Source organism: Coffea eugenioides, unplaced genomic scaffold (genome assembly GCF_003713205.1).
Source record: "Coffea eugenioides isolate CCC68of unplaced genomic scaffold, Ceug_1.0 ScVebR1_102;HRSCAF=470, whole genome shotgun sequence".
Lineage (NCBI taxonomy): Eukaryota > Viridiplantae > Streptophyta > Magnoliopsida > Gentianales > Rubiaceae > Coffea > Coffea eugenioides.
In genome coordinates, this window is record NW_020861400.1 from 18,408 (window position 1) to 34,500 (window position 16,093).

The 16,093-nt window shown below is 38.7% G+C and overlaps 1 protein-coding gene across 1 annotated transcript; it reads right to left on the reverse strand.

The window, feature by feature from the left end:
• Positions 1-4,918: 4,918 nt before the first annotated feature.
• Positions 4,919-13,962, reverse strand: LOC113754771. The gene is made up of 4 exons (XM_027299033.1): positions 13,751-13,962; positions 9,150-9,804; positions 7,120-8,067; positions 4,919-7,072 (listed from the first exon to the last, which is right to left on the reverse strand). The coding sequence occupies exons 1-4, from the start codon at positions 13,960-13,962 to the stop codon at positions 4,919-4,921; spliced, it is 3,969 nt and encodes a 1,322-aa protein (XP_027154834.1).
• Positions 13,963-16,093: the final 2,131 nt, after the last annotated feature.

Here is a 16,093-nt window from a genome sequence, read left to right on the forward strand (position 1 = left end):
GTGGCTATTATCATGGAACTCTTGCTGTCCGCAACATGTATCTACCACCACCACATGTTTTCCTGGTGTCCCACAAGGGTGTCCTGATCTTTCTTCGCTTGAGAAGGCGACATGCAGGCTGCTTGGTGACTATACACATGCTCTCATCACCTTTGTTTTGTAAGAAGAGTCATGATTTGGGGACAAATCGCCTTTAAGAGGAGGGGAATGATGAGAATATAGAGACCAAGGCCCATTCCATTCAAGCACATGGGGAATTGGAAGATTCAAGTAAAGACTAGTTCGCGGAGTACTAGCTTGCTAATTAGGGTTTTAGTTTCCATTATTAGTTGTTTGTTAGCATTAATAATTTCGGTCAATTTTCACTTTACTTTGGCCGAATTTGGAGTCTTAATTTTAGTCAATTAGTTGTTAGACATTTTCGCCCTTAATGAAGGGCAAGGTCGTCCATTGGACATGCTAGGGTTTGAGTCCTGTAAGGCTATATATAGCCTAGGTTTTCATTAATTAAAGGGAATTCAGATTTTATAAAATATATGTGAGTTATTTCACTCTCTCTTGCCTCAAGAGAATTTCCTTTGAATACTTGAGAATTAATCTCAAGCTGTTCATTGAACTTATCAATCAAGTAGTCTCCTTGATTGTGGCGTTCGTCTATCCATACTTTTGGTTCACTAAATTTGCTAGTCGTGGGTTAAGGAATCTCCTTAGTTCGTGGCTCGTGATTCTAGAAGGGTCAAAGTTCCGCCAATCATCCCAACTTGGTGTTCGTCTAGATCCGTCTCACATCACCTCTACCTCTTCCCGAACCTCCAGCAACCTCTTCCATGTGCCCTTTGGTCTGCAAGTTGTCGCTACCAATGGATGTTGCATTCCTACATACTTGGAGAACATGAAATTCGCCCAACAAGAATCTCGTTGCCTCAATCTCCACCAACGCTTGCAAGCAAAGGCTTTACTCATACCCCCAATGATCTGACCCCCAAACCACCCTCAGTAGTAGGAAAGTAAACTCTCTCCCATGCTGCCCAATGTATCCGATTACCATCCTGCACCTTGTCCCAAAGGAAAGCATTAAAAATTCTCCCTAAAGCCACTAAAACAGCCTTTGGCGGTTTGAGGGCCTGTAATAGATACATTGGCATTCAGTTCAACACATGCCGCAGGAGAACAAGTTTACCCCCCATCGACAATAGCTTCGAACTCCAGTGTAATACCCTTGCCCAAACCTTTGCAATTATGCTATCAAAAAGAATTGAGGGAGTTCAACCTTTAGTAATCGGTACCCCAAGATATGTCAGTGGAAAATATTGACATTGAAAGCCAAATATACTTGAAACCAACCCAACCTGCTCATCCATTGCGCTTGAAGAGCACACATATCCACTCTTTGCTGCATTAATTTTCTGGCCAGAAAACCTTTGATACTGCTAAAAAAAACCCTTCATGGCCTCTAAATTTCCCTTTGACAGCGGAGTGAATATAACAACATCATCCGCAAAAGCTAAATATGAAATTTTATCCCCTCTAGACTGAAAGAATTGGATCAAAACTGGAATAAAATAGGTTTTGAAACCATAGACATCTTGAACAAAACTGGAGCTGCCACTCTAATCGGTCCTTAGAGACAGTTTGAATGGTTCTAATCTACCTTTGAACTGCTTGGTGCAGCTAGTTGGAACTTTGAACTACATTTCTAAGCATTGCAGTTTTCCATGACTAGTTTTGATGGTCTTATTTTGGACCTAGAGCCGATCGTAAATTCCTTAAATAGTTTTTCACACTTTTCTTTCTTGATTTTCGTGCACATTCTTATATGACACTTCTCAACTCGAATTCACATCCAAACATGCTCCAAAACCTACAAGAACGATTTATTGAGCACTAATTCTATCAATAATTTTGCAATGTAATTTCAAACCATGTGTAAGCTTAAAATTCACTATTCTAAAATGTAAGATTTAACACGTGAAGCACATACAATTGGACTTAAATGAATATGAAAACACATGAAATTTTACACCAATCAATTCTCTTGTTTTAGAATACATTAAGCATCCATTAATTTACATAGAAAATTTAAATGCAAATTCCATCACTTAATCTACTATATTTTGTATCAGTATAATGGTACTCACTTAATTTTTATTTATGTTAGACACACATACACACATTTTCTCAAACGTACTTTCATGTGTACACATGTTCTCTCTTTCTCTCTCTCTCAAAAGCACACACTTTCAAACACAATATTTCTCTAACACACATACAGATAGACATTTTTCTTGTCTCATACACTTTCAAACACTATATATCTCTTGATTCACATACACACACCATTCCTTCTACCCCACACATAAGCACACTTTCATACACTATCTCTTAAGTTTGTTTTTCAAACACACCTTTTTTAATATTACTATGTAATTATTATTACTAAATAGTAATATTTGAACAACCAATTTAACGCTGAAGTAGCTTATTATCAAACTAATGTTATTTTATAATTGTAGAATAATTCATACTTTATATTTCAATTTCTCCAGATGCCTCTTATGTTCGTGAACGAGGACTTAATATTTCTAGTCCAATTAAGTTCGAGCTAACTTTTTTATTTAGATTTAGTTCTATGACATTCAATAGGTTCTAGCTTGTACAAAATTCCTAGAACATCTTGAACTTGCTAAATTTTGAACTTATTTGATTTAGTAGATTTAGACAATTTTTAAAATAGGTAAGACTTCAAACTAGTGTTAGATTTAGATTCCAAAACCAAAACTTAGCCAAATTTGACCATCATCATCACTGTTCTATTTGCTCCAATAATTTGATAGAGTGAAGGTTATGTTGTTCTAATTCTTATTTTGACATGACAAACATATTTATTGAGTTTGGTGAAGTATGGAAGTTTGATAGCTATGAAACTCTTGTGGTTCGTTGTTAAGAAGACAAGGTGATAAGAGAGGAAATATGCTCAAGAAAAGCCTACTAAATGGAGTTGATTATGGTATTTTTTAATTAAGTTTTAAATTTACATAAAAATATTTTTATTACATTGACTTTCAGGTCATGCTTTGTCTCTTATTAACCAATTTATCGTTTTGTCTTCTTAGTATAAGTATATTAAACTTTTGTATTCTAATTTTTTGTTTGAGTTAAACTTGTAATAGTTTTCTATTTTACAAAATAATTTTAAGAAATTTGGGTCTTCCATAGTGATTCTGATTTTTTAATATATGGCAGATGGAATTTTCAGTTATTGGCGGTGTGGGTGCCTGATGACATAATAAACGAGATTAGCCAGTTCGCTCTCCCTAAGATTGAAGAGGGTGTGGATGACTTAATGGTCTGGGCACCCTCACAATCTGGAGTCTTCACGCTGCGCACGGCTTTTGATGTGGTGCGCACTCAAGTACCGCGGTCTTTTATCTTCTCCAGGGTTTGGCATCCCAGAATTCCGTGGAAAATATCTTTCTTTCTGCTTCGATTACTAAGAAATCGGTTGCCTTTGGACTCTACGGTATGTAAATTTGGTATATTTGGCCCCTCTAAGTTTTTGTTGTACCAAGGCAAATGTTGAGACTCTAGACCATATTTTTTGTGGGGGTGAGGTAGTCGTTGCGATATGGAAATTTTTTGGTTCTGCTACAGGGGTTTTGAACTTGTGGGCTTGGGTACGGGTTTACATGGCTAGTTGGTGGTTTAGTTCATGTACGAATGTATTTCTGCAATTTGTTCACCTGATTATCCCCTCTTTGATTTGCTGGAATATTTGGAAGGCTAGGAACAAAGCGCGGTTCGAAGGGAAAGTCTAGGCTTCTGATGCTATTTGTGATTTATTTTTGACGATTTAAGGAATCTCTTCAATTTGCAGTTCCCAGGGTCCTCCGTTGTCCTTACAACATGGCTAGAATTTTATGCTTCTCTCGTCTCTGTTTGTAAGCAGGTCTCGTTTAGGTTGGTGAAGTGGTTGAGGCCAACTATGGGATGTTTTAAACTCAACACGGATGGCCGTTCAAGAGGCAACCTTGGGAGGGCAGGGGGTGGTGGACTCTTGCGCGATGGTGAGGGGAAGCTCATGCTCGCTTTCTCCATATTTTTTGGGAGTAGTACTAGCATCCAAGCTGAGGCGAGGGCCCTTCTCTTTGGGATTAATTTGTGTATTTCACATATGTGAGAGTGCAAGTTGAAGTGGACTCTTTGGTACTAGTCCAAATATTGAAGCAAGCAATTCGATGCCTGTGGAGTATTGATACAGAAGTTTGGGCCCTCCTTCAGCTTTCGTCCCATTTCATCTGCATTTCTCATTGCTTCCGAGAAGGTAATCAAGTGGCGTATTGCTTATCTAATATTGGTTGCGACGAAGGTGGTGATAGAACCTATCATCAGTTTTCGAATCTCCCTACTAAAGCCCGAGGGGCGTTTAGGCTGGACAGAATTGGTCTTCCTTCCCTTAGAAATGCTAGGGCAACTATTTGTTTGGGAGTTGTACCCCTCCTTTCTATTCACGTAACTTAAGTATTGCATTGTGCTCCTGGGAGGTAAGGTCTATGCCCCCCTCCGGATTGTCTCTACTATAAAAAAAAACTCATAGAATAGCACTTTACGTAAAATATGAAAGGTCCCCTAAAATTTTAAAAAAAAGCCTTTCTTGAAATAGATATTAGTTGATTCATTCTCTAAAACTGCTCCTAGAATTCTAGTGGCCAAATCTATCTAGATTAAATTTGTCTACATCTTTTTTAGAATGATTTGGCCATTGGTTGATCATCATATTCCTTTTTTAATCATCTTTTGTCTCTACATTTGTTACTCATTTGTTTTTTGATCAATCATTTTTAAATTGGCTCTTTCCTTACCTTTTTTTTTTTTTATACTACGATTTTATTAGAATCAAGAAAATCAAAATATACAGGCTTCAGTGAGAAATAGCTCGAGTACGAATCGCAGGAATCTGCGACCTATCTAAACCTAAGGCCCCCCTTGCCACCCTTGGCAACTCAGACTGTGTCGTATACAAAATAATACCCTCAGAATGTGCCCCAACCTTGGCTAAGGCATCCGCCACTTGATTCATTTCCCGATAACAATGCCCCACCGTCCACTCCAACCCTTGGACAGCCCGTAACGATTCCAGATCCGACCGAACTGACCACGGACACCTGAATTGTCTTACCAGGAGGTTGACTAACACAAGAGAATCCACCTCCACCCGAATCCGCGAGAAACCCCGAAGACGGCATTGTTGCACCCCAAACACCAAAGCCTTTATCTCCGCTTGCAGACATGTAAGTTCCCCAAACGGAACAGAAAAGCCAAACAACAAAGCACCAGACGAGTCCCTAAGCACACCACCCCCGCCACTAACGCCCGGGTTGCCAAGCGAGCACCCATCCGCATTTAACTTGAAGGCTCCCTGGACTGGAAATTCCCAACAAACCACTCTATGGGAATACCGAGGCCTCCACCCAGAGAAGATGGAGAGGACCGTCGACCAGGAGCCAACCCCAAAAAACTCACCTGCAAACTTCTTGGAAAATAGCCCTACGACATCTGCCAAGATACGGTCACAAATGGTCTGTCGACGCAGGAGCTGCCCTTCAAAATTTGCAAGATTCCGTGCCAACCAAATATGCCAACAAATAATGCAAGGCAAAACCGAATGTAATGATTCCAGACGAGAGTGCCGAACCGGTTGGCACCACCAAGCCGCCAAACGCGACCGCACCCCCATACCTCTATAACTCACTCCAGCGCTATTCCCAAAAAAGGTCCACAGAAAAAGAGCTAACTCACCTTCCGCAAAGACATGATCCAACGACTCAGATTGCGAGGCCAAGCAGCAAAAACACTTGGAAGGGCCATAGACTTGCAACCTTCCTAGGGACGATGCCAACGGTAAACGATCCCGCAGCAATCTTACCATGAAGAATGATATCTTGATTGGAATTACAGGGTGCCAAACCCTATCAAACATGAAAGATGAGGGGGTCTGACTACCAAGCAGCACGTATGTGGAAGCAATGGAGAAATCTCCTGACTCTGTCAAGGCCCACACCGCACGATCATCCGCGGATCCCACTGGGGCAACTTTAGTAATTATCTCTGATACTATGTCATCAGGAACCCAAAGCCGTAGCAACTGTTGATTCCACCTTCCATTCAATACGAAATCCCTAACTAAGTGATCAGAAACATTTTGTAACCGTTGACACAGAGGACCAGAACCCATCCAATTGTCGAACCAGAAATTACACTGTCCCGACAGCATCTCCCACCAAAGATTTTGCTCCGCCACCTCACGAATCTGAAGCAAACGCCTCCACATATATGAACTGCCCTGACCCGCCGCTACCATGCACGGATGACTCTGCCGACAATACTTGGCTCTCATAAATGTCGCCCATAAACACTCTCCCGTACGGAAACGCCACCACAATTTGAATGAGAATGCTGTATGAACATCCAGAAGCGATCGAACACCAACCCCGCCCTGTGACGGGTCGGCACACAGGTCTGCCCACTTAATCCAATGATGTCGGAGGCCACCTTCCCGCTCCCCCCAGAGAAAATTTGCCATAGCCCGTTCAACTAAAGCTAGAACTCCCTTTGGAGGGCATGAGGCTGCCAATAAATGAGTTGGGATTGCTGAAAGCACGTGTTTGATGAGTACAATCCGACCCCCATTGGATAGAAATCTGGACCGCCATGAAGAAACTTTAGAAATAACTGACTGTACCAGCTCCATGAAGTATAGACACTTCCGGCGCCCCACAAAAAGCGGACACCCCAAGTAACGCACGGGAAACGACTTCAGACCAAATCCAGTTACCCGTCGAATCCTTGCCACACACTGACTAGGCAGTTTAGCATGCACCATGAACCCACTCTTTTGAACATTAATCTCCTGCCCCGAAACTGCTTCATATTTTCCAATAATCTGCATAACACATCTCAGCGAAGCGGATGAAGCACCTGAAAAAACCAGGACGTCATCTGCATAACTGAGATGCGTGATCATAGGACAGCCCCGCGGAACTGAAAAGCACTTGAACTCCCGATGCTCCACTAACTGGTTCAAAGAGCGGGACAGCACCTCAGCGCCAATAATAAACAAACCTGGGGATAACGGTCCCCTTGACGAAGCCCTCGCGTAGACTTAAAGAAACCCACACTGGCCCCGTTGATTAGGACCGAAAACCAAACATTCGAGACCAATCTCCAAATCCTATCAATCCATTGCTCCCTAAAACCAAATCTCCTCAAAACCATTGTCAAAAAAAACCAGGAAACACGGTCATAAGCCTTTGACATATCTAATTTCAGAGCTACATCGGCATTTCTGGAGGTCCTCCCTATATTAGAGAGCAACTCTTGAGCCAGCAAGAAATTATCCGATATAAGCCGCCCCCGAACAAAACCACTCTGCTGTGGGGAAATAATCCTTGGAAGGATTCGGGCCAAGCGATCCGCCAAAATTCGCGAAATCAACTTGTTAACAAAGTTACACAAGCTAATCGGGCGAAACTGAGAAAAATCCTGTGGGTGCCCAACCTTAGGAATGAGTGCAATGGAGGTCGCTGTAATAGCCCGAGGCAACTCCGCCCCACAGAAAAAACTACACACTGCGCTAACAACATCCGCACCGACAACTGACCAAGCAACCGTAAAGAACTTACCCGTATATCCATCCGGCCCCGGTGCACTCTCCCCATCCATCGCAAAAACCGCATTTCGAATCTCCACCGCAGAGGGAAACTGCTCCAACAAATCATTCTCCTCATCAGTCAAAATTGTTGGGATATGCTGAAGCAACTCAGAAGAAGATGCTGGACGCTGATCCGTAAACAACCCCTCGAAATACCGTATCGCCTCTACTCCAATCCCATCATCCGACTCCACCCACTCCCCTTGCCCATTTCTAATCCTGTGAATGATCGAACGTACCCTTCTATTTTTGACGACAGAATGAAAGAACCTTGTATTTCGATCTCCCTCCTGAAGCCACCTAACCCGAGCCTTCTGCTTCCAAAACTGCTTCCAAACCCGAGCCTTACCTAACTCAAACTAAAATGTTATTTGTATTTTATAGAAGACTCTAATTTTGCACAAAATTGAATATTGTTTGTCCTTAACGATAGTGTCTGAAGACACTAGACAGACCTTCCAGAGAGTATTTTGGTTGAAAAGCAAATCCATATGAATTCCATAAGATGTCATAAGAGCTAAATAAGTTATAGTCAATTCTACACAAGTTGTGAGCCAATCTAGTTGATATTTATCCTTGAACTAGGATTGCTTGGTAGAATTTCTTCTCTAATGTAGGGAATAATTTTAAGGTTTTATGACAATAAACCCTCACAATAATTGAAGAGTGTTGTTTGGGCCTCTTTTGAATGTCTAATTATATCAATTCAACACTTGTGCTATTATAAACTTGTAAATGAGATACAATTAGGTTGGGTAGAGCCCTCATTTTGACCTGAATTTGGCGTGTACAATGCACATGGTTTTGTGAACTAACCAACACACCTTCCCCATACCATAAAAATTTCACAAAAAAAAGTTTTGAACAACTTTTGAACTAATAAAATAAGTCAAGATGTACTAGGAATATTAGACTTATTGTAATAACTTTTGAACTTATGAAATATACAACACAATGTACTTTTTTTTTTTTTGGCAAACCTCGTATACGGGGGAGGGACGCTACCCCTTTTATTTTATTGATAGCAAAAAGGATATGAGTTACAAAGCATTTGGAGAAAGCTGACATGCAGCCTATGAAGGAAAATAAATAAGGAGTACTTACTCCCTTACAGCTTCGTTATTGTTCTTTCCAATAGTGAAGTGGGTGTTTGCTTTGCCCTTGAATCGCAAAAGCCACATTACAATAGAAAAGAGAGCTAAAAAAACCCAAAGACTCAACGTGGGAGTTGCTTCCTAACGTGCCTAAGGTACGGGAATTGCTCTGAGTCTAGCCGCGAAATCCCTTTAGTTCTTGATGGAAGTGAGTACGCGTCAAAGGCACTCGATTGCTGTGACTGTGCAGCCAGTATTGCAAAGTCATCCGCTGCTGTGTTAACCTCCTTGTAGCAGTGTGTTAGGGTGCAAACAGCCTATGTTAGCAAATGTCGAATCCTCATAACCTTTGCATCAATTCTCCATGGCCAGCTATGCAAGCCTTTCACAATGTTTAACAAGACCAGAGAGTCCATTTCAACCTCCACATGAATGCATCCCAAAGCTAAGCATAGCTTCAGACCTTCGAATAGCGCCTTAGCTGCAACTTTCATGTTGGTTTGGTACTCATAGTGTGAAGAAAAAGCAGCTATGACTTGGCCACTGGAGCTTCGAACAATTCCACCTCCACCCGAGCTTCCTGGATTCCCTAGTGAGGCACCATCGACATTCAGTTTTACGAATGGCTCTGTGGGTAGTGACCAAGCCATAGGTAGGCATCTTGTGGGCTTGGAACGCTTGGAGATGTATAACCAAACCATCCGATGAAGCTCCATTCCGTTGCTGCAGTCCGAGGTAAAAGGATGAGCCAAGGAAATGCCATGGAGCAATTCAATCACTCGGTGATAAAACTGGCTAGCCGCCAATACACCTCCCTCATAGATGGCTGTATTCCTAGCTTTCCATAGCTCCCAATAAGTGAATAATGGGATTATCTGAGTCAGCTGAGTTTGTAGTGTCCCTCTCGAGCAATGCGACCACCAGTTTTGTAGTTGGAGCATAATGTCATCGGATAGCGCTATATGTAATCCCAATGTCTGTTCTATCTTCTCCCACACCTGCCTAGCCAACCAACATCCAAGGAAACAATGGGTAAGGCTATCCTCATTATCACATACAACACAATGTACTTACGAATGCCATTTTTTTCAACTATTTTATAACTATAACAAAGATACCGAAAATAGTATCCATAAGATAATGTGTAGTAAAATAAAATAAAATTATAAGTAATCAAAAACTGCACAAAATTAGAATTTTTAGTGATACAAGGAATTTCTATAATGTTTTGGAAAAATTTGCATCAAGAAAAAGTAATTCAATAATTTCATAATTAAGAACTTGGGGGCAATAATACCAATTCACAAAACTATATGCTTTGCACATGCCAAATTGAGCCCAAAGTTAGGCTGTCTAATTAAATTATACATGATTATTAAATTATAGGAATACAGGAGTGGATTGATTCAATTAAGCATTCAAGGGAATAGTATGAGAAAGAAGCATTTTTAAGAGGGTTTATTGAAATTAACCCTGATTATAATTTAAGTCCTTTTCCTAATGCACGAAAAGGGGCAAAACTACTGGTTGGAGTTTCACCACTATGAAAATGAGACTCAATCCAGTGGAAGTGATTTGATGTCAAAATCATAAAGGGAAGACTTTTGTAGTGGATGCATCTATCCTCATACTTTTATTTCTTTTGATTTTGATATTGCTTTCATGTACATAACTTTGATATTAATTTGATACTAGGAAAGCTAATTTTAGTTTGGTTTTGAAATTGTTTTGAAATAGAAAAATCAGTCATTTAGGCATTAAATTATTCATCTTACTCTAAGTTGGCCTATTTGGGAGAACCGGTGCTAGATTAGATATTCTTAATCATTATAAGTTTAGTCACCGTGAGCAAGATCTACAACAAAGTTTCTCAAACAAACCACTAATCTTTATTACTACTTATTAATCCTATTGGAATGCAAGGGATCTTCTGTCCTATTTTCTATTCCGTTCTCTGTCCCGCTTTTTATTATATTCATATTTCTCCTTCATAAACATCATAATTTAATTCTTTTTTGTTTCCTTAAGATGCAATAACTATTAACATAGTAAAACATAAATACAAAGGTCTCAAAACCTCAATATATAATAGAAAATAAAAATGTATAGTAAAAAATTTATCAAAAATCTCATTTTTTGTGTATTTTAATTTTTTGACTTTTTTAAATTTTGTGTACTACTCATTTAATAGCTATTGGATCTTAAGAAAATAAAATAATTAAAATATGATAGTTATGGAGAAGAAATAACAATATAATAAAAGTGAAACAAAGAGTGGAATAGAAGATCCATCGTGTGATAGGAATTGTATTAAAATGTAAATTGGGTGATCATATGGTTTTCGTATATGGAGTTTATTTGAAAAATTGAGTTTTTATGCCTACAAAAATTGATGAAAATGAATATTTTGTGCCTAAAGCTGCTAAAGTATTTAGTATAGACATAAGGAAATAATCATCAAGAATATGTTTGTATTATGACCCAAAATTTTGTTAGCCTTTCTTTCATTATAATTATTAGACCCAAGATTTTATTTAAATTATTTAGGTTTAATGATTTGGCAAAAAAAAGGGGAAAACAACCGACCTCAGGCCATAGCCAATTCTGCGACAAAAAAAAAGGACAAAAGGCCAAAGTTTAGGAAGAAAAGGGAGGAAGAAAAAAGAATAGCTTCTCGATATCTTAAGCTGCAAGTATACTCTCATGATCCCACATCAATAGAAACAAGAACTAGATCTTTCCATCTACACCTATAAATACAACTTAGAACTAAGTCTCCCTGTTTGGTCCTTTCTCTAGAAAACGAAAAAGGAAACATGGGAGAGAGAAAGGAAGAGGAAATCATGCAGCAAGGAGAGATGGAGAAGGTGGGCTTTTCTACCTTAACATTTGTGCAAGTAAGGTGGATTGTACCATTAAAGGTATGGTGTTTCATTCGTAAACTTAACATTATCATTACTCTCGAAAAATCCATATTTATAATCAAGTTATTGTTGGAATGTATGCCCTAAAACAATGTATTTGGTTTTATTTTATACATTCCTAAATTATATGTTTTGTATTTTAATAACTTCTTATTTATCTGTTAAATATTAGATATAACTGATAAAGTCCTTAGAATGTTTACTAATGTGATGGTAGTCACAAGAGTTGATGACTATGAGATATCAATCGCTTTTATAGTAATATTCTTAAAATTCCCTAGTTATAGTACTAATGAAATAGGACATCTTTAGTACGGTAAAACTAGTACACAGTTAGCCTCTAATTAATGTAATTAGTGGTTGTTCTCATCAACTATGGTATGATGATACCTAGGCTAATGTGTAGATGATTTGGAAAGTACAAATGCATTGGATTGATCCATTTAGAGATCCCGTTAGGATATCTATCTAGTGCCAATGGTGTATCTCTAGTGAAAAATTGTGTAAGTGATCCTACGACTTGAGATCACCATAATATCTTGAGTGTGAATCGCTACATTTTGACTCTAATTACTTGTTACTCTTCGTGAGTGCCTTAAAGTGTAGAAGTTGGATGTAGTGTGAAGCATGTAAAGAAAATGGGTGATTGAGATAGGATTTACCACTCTGATAGAAGGAGTTGATATCCGGTTGGCCACTAGTGAGAAATTAACCCTAAAGTCGACTATTAGGTAAATTGAAGAATGTCTTCAATTTAACCTAATTAAGGGTAAATTTCGGGAACTAGAAAATTTAATTAGTCATCAGGGAATTGGCACTTATTCCTTATTCCTGACTAATTGGATATCTTTGGTGAAAGGATAATAATTACACGGTAATTTTTCACGGAAAGGTTAGGTCAAATTCCCTTGACTAATTCCGAATAATTGGGCAATCGCGATGTGTTGCTAGACACCGCTCGTGATTTATAATTATGGATTAATTATTTATTATAAGTTATGATAAAATAAAGTTGTTTATTTATCTAATTATTAAACCATAATTATTACCAATACATTCGGGACCTATTGGGTCACACGCAATAGAGATTTAATCCTGGATTAAAACTATGTAAATTATCGGGGTTTAATTTTAAAGGAAAATTAATCCCAGGCCTTTTTGAGCAGATAAGAGTAAATGGTTATCTCTTATCTATCAGATAATGATAGATAGAGTCTGGTGTGATGAGAAGTCTTATGATTTTGATTTTGAATCAGACAAGAAGACTCATCATTCTAGCTTATCATATATCTCTCTCTTTCTCCAATGGTTTTTAGGGGTTAGCTGATATGCAGATACAGAGTGTGAGCGTCACATACGATAGAGAGAAAAAAAAATATAGGTTCGAAGAGAGTAAGAAGGCTAGCACATTTTTTCTCTTCAATACATAGTTCGTGAGACGGTCCAGAGTTGTTCTAGCGTGGATATCAGTAGAGGCAGGATGACTGGACTGCTTAAGGGCTGACCATCCTCAAACAACGCTGCAGGGAGACGCCGCTTGGATTAAGGTAATCCTAAAACCCTACTTCTAGTACATCATACGTAAAATCTAGGGTGATTCCTGGATGGTTTTAGGGAAAATTTTTTTATTTTTTCGCTGCGTAGTATCCCTAAAACCCATCAGTGGTATCAGAGCCATCCCTAAGAATTTTACGTATGATTTTAGGCAATTTTGGATTCATGGATTAATATTGCTAATTGGATTTAATTGAATATGCGAAATTATGGGAAAATCAACTTTTGTTTTTCAAGAAAAAAAAAAAGGGTTTTCATGAAAGCTTTTGAAAACCTGGTTTTTGAAAGCTTTTGAAAGCCGCGGCCGCAGTCGCAGGTTTTCACAAGCACCTGGTTTTTTTCCTTTTTCCCCTTCTTTCGTGGATTTGGGTCACCCATGGTCATAGTTGATCATCTGCAAAAGTTGCAGGATGATCATTGGACCAAAAGAAAAAAAAAAAAACCGACATAGCAAGTTTGCGTTTGCAAACCTGCGGTTGCTGCGATGTTGCGGCTGCAAGGGCTGCCGCCAGCTGCTGCTGCCATGTGAGGCCATGGTGGTTTTCCTTGGTGGCAGTGGGAGGTTGTACGCCTGGTAGTAGTTGCTGGGTAGAAGAGCTATGAGCTCTCTGGGACAAAAACGCAGCAAATTTGCTGCAGGCATCAGCAAGGGCGCAGCAGCCTCCTCACGGTTGCTGCCCATGACCTGCGGTGGCTGCTACCAGGAGCCGCTGCCACTGGTGGTCAGTGGAGACTCCAGTGGTGGTGGCTGTTGCGGTGGTAGCTCCGCTATCCAGCAAACAGGCGCGACAACGAGGAGCAGCAACAATCAGGCACGGGAAAACTTTGCAGCTTGATGTTGCAGCCGACTGGTTGTTTCCAGTGAACTCCCTGGTGGCTGCCGCTGGGAGTTGCTGCCGTTGATGGTCAGTGGAGACCTCAGCGGTGGTGACTGAAGTGGTGGTGTCCAGTGGTAGTTGCCGGTGATGATAGAAAACGATTGCAAGAATGGTTTAGAAAAAAAAAAATTTTTTTTCTTAAAACTTGAAGTTTTGAACTTTTGGCAATCTTCTGAATTAAATCCCATTTTAATTGTTAAAATGTGTTATGGAATCATTTATTTCATATATTATTAGGTTGGGAATTAATTTAGAACTAATTTGATTAATTTGAATTATTTTCCCATTCTTTCCTCAAATTAGTTGAGGATAAAGTTGACCTAATAAAATTTAATTTTACCAATTTTTCTCGCATATGCATGGACCCAAAATTTTGTTTGGGACCTTAGGAATTAAATTCAATTAATCCATGAATTGAGATTGCTTATTTTACATGCTTTTCTTTTATTGAAAGTTGTTTAAATTGTGAAAATGCATGGTGGATGGTTGTGGATATAGTACGCAATATGATTGTGGTATTTTGGAAGGTTACAATCATTCTAGGTTTGAATGGTTGTAATTAATTTTAAAATAGGGCATGCGTGTCCTGCCTTTCTTATTTTCTAATTGTAATTTCTTTTCTCATCTAAATTCCCCCCGAATGTAACTCGGGGTTTCTTCTATACTATTTGTAATGTACAATAGATAGGAATAGATGATAGGAATTTATATTATTTATATAGAAATTGTAACTTTGAAAAGAAGAAATGATGCATACTACAACGAAGGGGTTCGTCTCGGTATTAAAGATTTTAGTCTCATGCTAATTTTCCTAATGGCCGGGGAAATTAGTTTGGGAATATCCACAACCATCCACGATTTAAATTCATGTTTATAAGTTTGATATGGTTATATGCATGTTTATTGATGAGACCAAATGAGCAATTTTTCCAAAAAAATTTTAATTATAAAATATTTTTGGAAAAAGAGACAAATCCCTCAACTATAATATTAAATCAATAAAATGCCTTCCATCATTATAGTATAAAACTAGAGTAGTTATTAAGTGCTAGCTTGTTGGGATTCACCCAAGGCTGCCTTACTTACTACGTGGTTTTGCTATGAGAAATGTTCTCAAGAATGATGGGTTTGATTTAGCTAAAATTATGATTTGTTGGGATTCACTCAAAATCATTAATTTTAGAGGCAAGTGTTGGGTTGATCCATAGAGATTTAAAGTCAAGAGTTGACACCCAACTGATCTAGGAATTACAATAAGTTGTAATTGGTAAAAGTACCTACCTTTCATAATTATTTTCGATTTGTTGGGACACACTCAAGGTCGAAATAAATTAAGATAGGATCCTAGCCACTATGGAATTTTAGAAATTCCCGATTCAATTTTAGAGGGTAATTGATTTGAAAAAAATAGTGGAAATAAAATCATAATTTTTGAAGTTTTTATGATTTTATTAAACAAAACATTTTTCTAACAAATTCTATCTTTCATTTTGTTGTAGAATGAGTAACAATTTGAGCCTTCGTACTATTCTTACTGATTGCAAACTCAACGACACGAACTTTCTTGATTGGCATCGTAATGTCCTTATCGTTCTCACTCATGAGAAAATTGAGTATGTACTTGATGGTCCAATGCCTCAAGAGCCTGAACCTACTGCACCTGCTGCTGTTAGAAATGCTTATAAGAAACATAAGGTTGACAATAGGGAAGTTTCATGTATCATGATAGCTTCCATGACTCCTCAGCTTCAGCAGCAGCACATGAACATGGGGGCGTATGATATTGTACAACACCTGAGAGAGTTGTTTGAACAACAATCAATGACGGTTAGATATGATACCTCTAAAGAATTGTTCAGGTGCAAGATGGCAGAGGGAGCACCTGTTGCTCCGCATGTCTTAAAAATAATTGGGCTAATTGAAAAACTGGCCGAA

Bases quoted from the DNA above. Each gene is read 5' to 3' on its own strand.
- LOC113754771 (XM_027299033.1), bottom strand. From the start codon at position 13,962: ATGGGCAGCAACCGTGAGGAGGCTGCTGCGCCCTTGCTGATGCCTGCA. The intron at 9,805-13,750 runs GTTTGCAAACGC...TTGGTTGGCTAG, and splicing joins CAACATCGCAGCAACCGCAG to GCAGGTGTGGGAGAAGATAG. The intron at 8,068-9,149 runs GTTATGAGGATT...ATAACATTTTAG, and splicing joins CATGGAGAATTGATGCAAAG to TTTGAGTTAGGTAAGGCTCG.